The sequence below is a fragment of the Thamnophis sirtalis genome, unplaced genomic scaffold (assembly GCF_051295495.1).
Source record: "Thamnophis sirtalis isolate CommonGarterSnake01/CBP01778 unplaced genomic scaffold, rThaSir2_p1.2 scaffold_2, whole genome shotgun sequence".
Taxonomy (NCBI): domain Eukaryota; kingdom Metazoa; phylum Chordata; class Lepidosauria; order Squamata; family Natricidae; genus Thamnophis; species Thamnophis sirtalis.
The window spans coordinates 34,273,814-34,280,108 of NW_028261382.1; the positions used below are offsets into that span (position 1 = coordinate 34,273,814).

The following is a 6,295-nucleotide window of genomic DNA, read 5'->3' on the forward strand; positions in this document are numbered from 1 at the left end:
GAACTCATCAACCCCAGGCCTGCCGGCACAGCCAGGTTTTGACGGCTTTCCGGAAGGCCTGGAGAGAGGTGAGGGTCCGAATCTCCGCGGGGAGTTCATTCCAAAGGGCCAGAGCTGCTACAGAGAAGGCCCTCCCCCAGGTGGTAGCCAGATGGCATTGGCTGGTAGACGGAACCCGGAGGAGGCCGACCCTGTGCGATCTAACGGGTCTATGGGAGGTAATTGGCAGCAGGCGGTCTCTCAAGTAGGTCCAATACCATATTCATCAACACGAACCTTATCTCGCTCGGAGAGCTGCCAGATAACTAGTTTCCAAAAACAGAGCAGGGCAAAACTCGGCACAGAGTCTCTTATAGTCACAAACAGAACTTCCCACTCTTGATACGACGGAAGGAACGAACTGTTTCCTGCAAAAGCCCCCTCCCCATTTGCTCCTCTTTTGTTTCCTATGGGAGGGGCCAATCACCTCCAAGGTATGGCTTTACTCCCAAGTCGACCCTGTTTTCTTAGTTGTTCTTGCCTTCTGGCAGCTCTGCACATGCGCACACTGGGAACAGGCTCCAGCTGTTCCTCTGCCTCACTGCTGTCTATCTCCCTCTCTGCCTCCGATGCAGAGCCCTCGTCTGAGCTTTCCCCAGTCCCCAGGACTGGCCCATCTTCCTCCCCAACCTCCCCATTGTCCGGCTCTGCTGCCAGCTCCACTGGCAGGCCACAACCAAGGGAACAATCAAGAAGAGGAGTTGCCCAGGGGACAGGCGCGCCACGAAATATTAACTACTGGTTCCCAGCAAGGAAGAGGAACGGCTAACACCACATGTGCCAGGCGAAATGGCTCCCCAGTGCCATTGGTTTGCCGTCACGGTCATAGGGAAAGGGGTCAGGAGACCCAGCTCCGGTGGGGTTCCAGGAACTCCTTTGCAAATCCCGTTTCTGGAGAGTGATGCTTCCTCCGATGGGTCTTAACAGGGCGTCCGTCAAGGGGAGGCCCTTGATTCGATTTGGACCTCTTTATTGGCTCCTGGAAGCCGTGGGCCAGGCCTGCTGTGCTTTGCATGACTTCATATTTCTTGGAAGGGCACGGAAAGCCATCTGCGATTCTTCCGCTCGCCATGGCAATTCGGTTAAGCCTTGGTCTTGCTTAATGGCGGCTCTTTGTCATCAAAAGGACACCAAGTTCCTGGAAAAACGTTTGCAAAGGACAAGACCCCCCCTCCCCTGAAGCGATTTGCCTTGCGAGAAAAAGAGACATTTTAAAGGACATTGAAGGTCCGTTTTTTTTGTTTTCGGGAGGTTTTAAAAAAACATCTTGTGAAATATAGGGGCATTTTAGATCTAAAGGGACGTGGTAGCTCAGGGGCTAAGACGCTGGGCTTTTCGATCTAAAAAGTCAGCAGTTTGGAGGTTCGAATCCCTCCGCGTAACGGAGTGAGCTCCCGTGATTTGTCCCAGCTTCTGCCAACCTAGCAGTTCGAAAGCATGTCAAAAATGCAAGTAGAAAAATAGGGAACCACCTTTGGTGGGAAGGGAACAGTGTTCCATGCGCCTTTGGCGTTGAGTCATGCCGGCCACAAGACCAGGGAGACGTCTTCAGACAGCGCTGGCTCTTCGGCTTTGAAACGGAGATGAGCACCGCCCCCTAGAGTCGGGAACACGCATGTCCAGACATCCAAAATCCATAAATATTTTATTTGTTTTCTTTCAAGAGAAAACCGGTGGTATTAAAAACAAAAAACAAAAAACGAGGCTCTCAAATCCTTTTGTTTTCAGCCAACGCCTGGATGTGTTCAGAGACAGTTCAGAAGAAGAACAGATGATAGGCTGGAGTTAGCTTTGATGACCCTTGACTCACCTAAATTGCACACTGTGTGGGGTTGTTATTTCCCTCCCCACTTCTGAACAGCAGGAAGGTGCCCATTCTCAACTCTTGTCAATTGCCTTCTGAGTTTAGTTGAGGGAACGAGGCTTGCTTAGAAGGAGACGCTGGGATTGAAAACGGTGGATGATTTCATTTTATTTTACTCTATTATTTTATTTTATTATTTTATTTTTTTAACTGGGAGGAGGCCAGCCCTGACTTTGATATTCCGCTGCCTTGTGCAGGTTAAACATAATGTACGATCCACTGCGCCTTTCATTGCTTCCAATTAAACTTTGCTTGTTAGTTTAACCTCTAGGTAATCCCATCAAACAATGGATGGGGAAGACAACACTGCCCACAGTAGCTATGGCTGAGTGGCCATTAATTTTAATTGCCTTGATATTAAAGATTAAGAACTAGGGGGGACTGGCAGGGTGGAAACAATTCTGATGTCAGGCAAATCTGCCTTCCCTAGGCTGCGGGGATATTAAATTTTTTTTACTGTGAATTAAACAAGCCTTTATTAGTGGTGGCCATTGTTGGATTGGTCCAGAGGTGTGCATAAATGCCCCGGTTTTCTTATATATCCACAGACAATCTGCTTGACGTATAGAGATTCTGCAATTATGAAACTGTTAATAAAAGCCATAATTGGATTGTCCGTAGTAATTATTTGCCGGCTTTCATTAATGCTTTATTGCTTCCTGACTGACAAGGTAATATTAAGTGCAATATATGTAATACTTCAGTGGGTCGTCCTGGGAATTTGGCGGGCCAAAGGACGCACCTTTGCTTATTGCCTTCGGAGCTTGGAGGGTTTTCATTAATTTAAGGGAGAGCCGAGGCCAGGAGGATGGTAGCAAGGGTTTTCCTGCTTGCTTAAAGACGATGAGAGATGCTCAGAGGATGCTCTTTGTTTCGCTTGTAGCCATCTGATGGCCTGGTCAAGGGAGTGGCTTTCCAAGCCAAACGCTTTCCGATCTGCGGACGATTCATAAGAACGGCCTTCGTGTTCTCCCGGGGAGAAATGTTCCCATGGGGTTTCATGCCCCTTTCTCAAATCTTGTTTTGAAGGCTCTTTCAGAAAACCTTCAGAGAGGTTCATGAGGATAGCAATAGCCCTTAGAGTCAGATACCGCTGCAGAGTGCATTGTGGGAAATAATACTCAACCCAATATTCTCTTTCCTTTCCCTTCCCTTTCCTCTCCTCCCTTCCTTTTTCATCCTTTCCTTCTCTTCCTATCCCCTTTCATCTCTTCTTTCTTTCTCCTTTCCCTTTCATCTGTTCTTCCCTTCCCCTTCTTCTTTCCTTCCTCTTTCTTTATTTCCTTCCTCCCTCTCCCTTCCACCCCTTTCCTTCTCCTTCCTTTCTTCCCTTCTTTCTGTCTCGTTTATTCTCCCTCTCTCCCTTTCTTCTTCCTTCCTTCCGTTCTTCCTTCCTGTCTCTATTATTCTCCCTCTCTCCGCCTCCACTTTCATTTCCCTCTCTCCCTTTCCTTCTCCTTCCTTCCCTCCCTCCTTCATTCCTCTCTCTTTTATTCTCCCTCTCTCCTCTCCCTTTCCTTCTCCTTCTTTCCTTCTCTCCTCTCTTTTTTATTCTCCCTCTCTCTTCCCCTTTTCATTTCCCTCTCTCCCTTTCCTTCTTCCTCCCTCCCTCTCTCCCTCCACTCCTTTCCTTCTCCTTCCTTCTTTCCCTCCTTCCTTCCTTTTCATCCTTCCTCTCTCTTTTATCCTCCCTCTCCTCCCCCTTTCCATTTCCCTCTCTCCCTTTCCTTCTGCTTCCTTCCTTCCCTCCTCTCTTTTTTATTCTCCCTCTCTCCTCCCCCCCTTTCCATTTCCCTCTCTCCCTCCCCTCTTACCCCCCATCTCCCCTTCCAGGTATCCAACTGGTTTGGCAACAAGAGAATCAGGTACAAGAAAAACATTGGGAAGTTTCAAGAAGAAGCCAACCTTTACGCTGCCAAAACAGCTGTGACGGCAGCTCACGCCGTAGCCGCTGCTGTCCAAAACAACCAGACCAGCTCGCCCACCACACCAAACTCTGGTAAGTCTTCTTTTGAAATGGCATTTGGGAGGGTGGGGGGAGAAGAAAAAAAGAAGGACAGATCCGGAAGGCAGGGAGGGGAAGGAAAGGGAGGCTCCCCTTCTCTATAGGCCACTTAGAGTCAAGCCAGGGATGTCCTCATCGACGGGAGCATCCGAGGGCTGAGGAATTGGCGAGGGGCTCGCCCAACATAGGTGCAAATCCTGCAATGGACTTCTTCACAAATAGCCAGGCTGCAACTCTTTATCACCTGCAGCCAGAAGGATGCTGGGATGGGACGGATCCCTCTTGAGAGCAAATCCAGTAAAACAACCACCACAACAAAAGTATTTTTCCCCTCCTGGTCTCCGGGATTTTGAGCCCCCAGAGAATGGGACTATTCTGACCCAGCTCCCCAAACACAACCAGCCCGGTCATGTGAACTCAAAAGATTCCTTCAATTAAGTTTAATTAGGCAACTTTAATTTGCAGCTCCAGCAAAACGTTTCTCTCTCACAAGTCCATCCATCCGGGAGATGACATGTATTCATCTCCGCCCCTGGGTGGAGATTCACTAGCAGCGGTGGCTCTTCCGTCCCAAGGACCGGCCCATAGATTTCCACTGCTCTCCTCTCCTCTGCCTTCTGCTCATCTGCATGTTAGGCACTGAACCCAGCTGTTTTTCCTCTTCCTCGTTGGCCACCTCCAGACCTGGGAGCTGTTGACTCTCCGACAGCTGACGGACGGTCCAGGCTCTGCCTCTCTCTCTCTCCCTCCCCTCCCCTCTCTCTCTCTCTCTCTGCCAGCTCCATTCCCTCTTCCCCAGGGGTGGCCTTCAAAAATTCCAGCAATGGGTCCTCTGCTCAGTTGCTGGGTGGGCATGGCCATGGTGACCATGGTAGGTAGGGCGTTTTCACCTTCCCCAGGCTCTGGATGCTTTCCTCGAGCCCTTTGGGAGGACGGAAACTGCTTCCCCCCGGGCTCCGGAGGCCCATTTCCAGCCTTCTGGAACTTCCAGGAGGCCCGTTTTTCCCTCTCCCTGAGACTCCGCGCGGGCCCTGCATTTACATCCAAAATGGGCCATGTGGAGATTCTGGGAGGGGAGGGCAGGGCGGGGCCAGCCACAGGTGGGATTTGGAGGTTCTCTGAACTGGCCAAACCCAAAGCAGCCCACCCCTTCTCTTCTTCCTCAAAGCTCTCAGGTTGCCTTGATGCTGACCCTGACTCCCACCCCTCCTCTTCCTCCTCTGATTCGGCTGCTGGAGGGGTCGGTGGCCGATGGGCCACAACAGGGCCCCCTGCTTCCCCCTTCTCCATGCCATCCTGGAGTGCCCCAATGGCCCTCCGTAGCGTGAGCAAGTCCTAGTTCTTCAACCCAACCAGGGGTTTGGGGGGGGGGTTGCTCATCTCTCCTTCCTCTGCATTTCCCCCCCCCCTCCATGCCTTTCGGAAGTCTCCAGGGAGGGGGTGTCTACCTGCCCGCGTTCTTTGCTGCCCTCTCGTTGATTCAGCTCCGCCTAACTCTTTCGTTTTCCAGGTACTTCTGCTTCTTTTAACCTTCCTAATTCTGGGGACATATTCATGAATATGCAGAATCTGAATGGGGAGAATTACCAGGGGTCTCAAGTTGGAGCCAATGTGCAATCACAGGTAGGAGACAACACAAAAAAAAAAATGGGGAAAAAAAAACCAAAAGAAAAAAACCGACGCCCGCCCCCTAAATTAGGGCGTAGGTAACAGGGACTGGTTTGGGCTCGATTAAAAATCGCAGGAAACAAAAGAACATAAAAGGGGAAGAGAACCAAGGAGCAATCCAAGTGCAAATTTCACCTTCCAATCTCGGGGTCTTGGAGAAAGGAAATTCCTCCATGCACAATTCGGCGCACGCCTGGTCTTTGGCATAAAACCGAAGCCGAACATTTGACCTTTCCGAAGCACCGGAATGTTTTGGTCCCGGTGAAAAGCTGGATGCCTTCCCCCCACCATTCTTCCCCACCTCCCATTTGAAAGTTTTACAAGTTTTGTGAATGCAGTTCGGCTCTGGCTTGGCCTGGTGGCCTTTGGGTTGGGCGCGTGGTTGGTTTGGGGTGGGGGGAGTGGGGTGGGGGGGCAATCTGGTTTTGGTGTGGCTTTGCCCTCTGCTGCTGTTGTGTTGGTGTGTGGTTTTCGTTCTGGCGAAGCAGAGCGGTTTTGCCTATAAATGCTGGCCTTCTTCTTCTCCTTCTCCTTCTCCTTTTTCTTCTTCCCCTTCTCTTCCTCCTCTATCATTATTATTAACCTTCCTCCTCTCCTCCTCTTCTTCTCCTTCTCCTTTTTCTTCTTCCCCTTCTCTTCCTCCTCTATCATTATTATTATTAGACCTTCCTCCTCCTCCTCCCCCTCCTCCTCTTCTTCTTCTTGTCCTCGTCCTACTA

General features: G+C 50.4%; 1 protein-coding gene across 3 annotated transcripts in view; it reads left to right on the forward strand.

Annotated features, from left to right (window-relative positions):
* PBX3 (PBX homeobox 3) overlaps positions 1-6,295 on the forward strand; it is a 167,712-nt gene that overhangs the window by 146,009 nt on the left and 15,408 nt on the right. Inside the window, exons 6-7 of one of the 3 annotated variants that reach the window (XM_087704724.1) lie at positions 3,737-3,902; positions 5,419-5,531. The exons of the other annotated variants lie outside the window; for them this stretch is intronic. Coding sequence (XP_087560850.1) covers positions 3,737-3,902; positions 5,419-5,531 — 279 coding nt within the window. The remainder of the gene's footprint in view (positions 1-3,736; positions 3,903-5,418; positions 5,532-6,295) is intronic. 3 annotated transcript variants of the gene reach the window in all.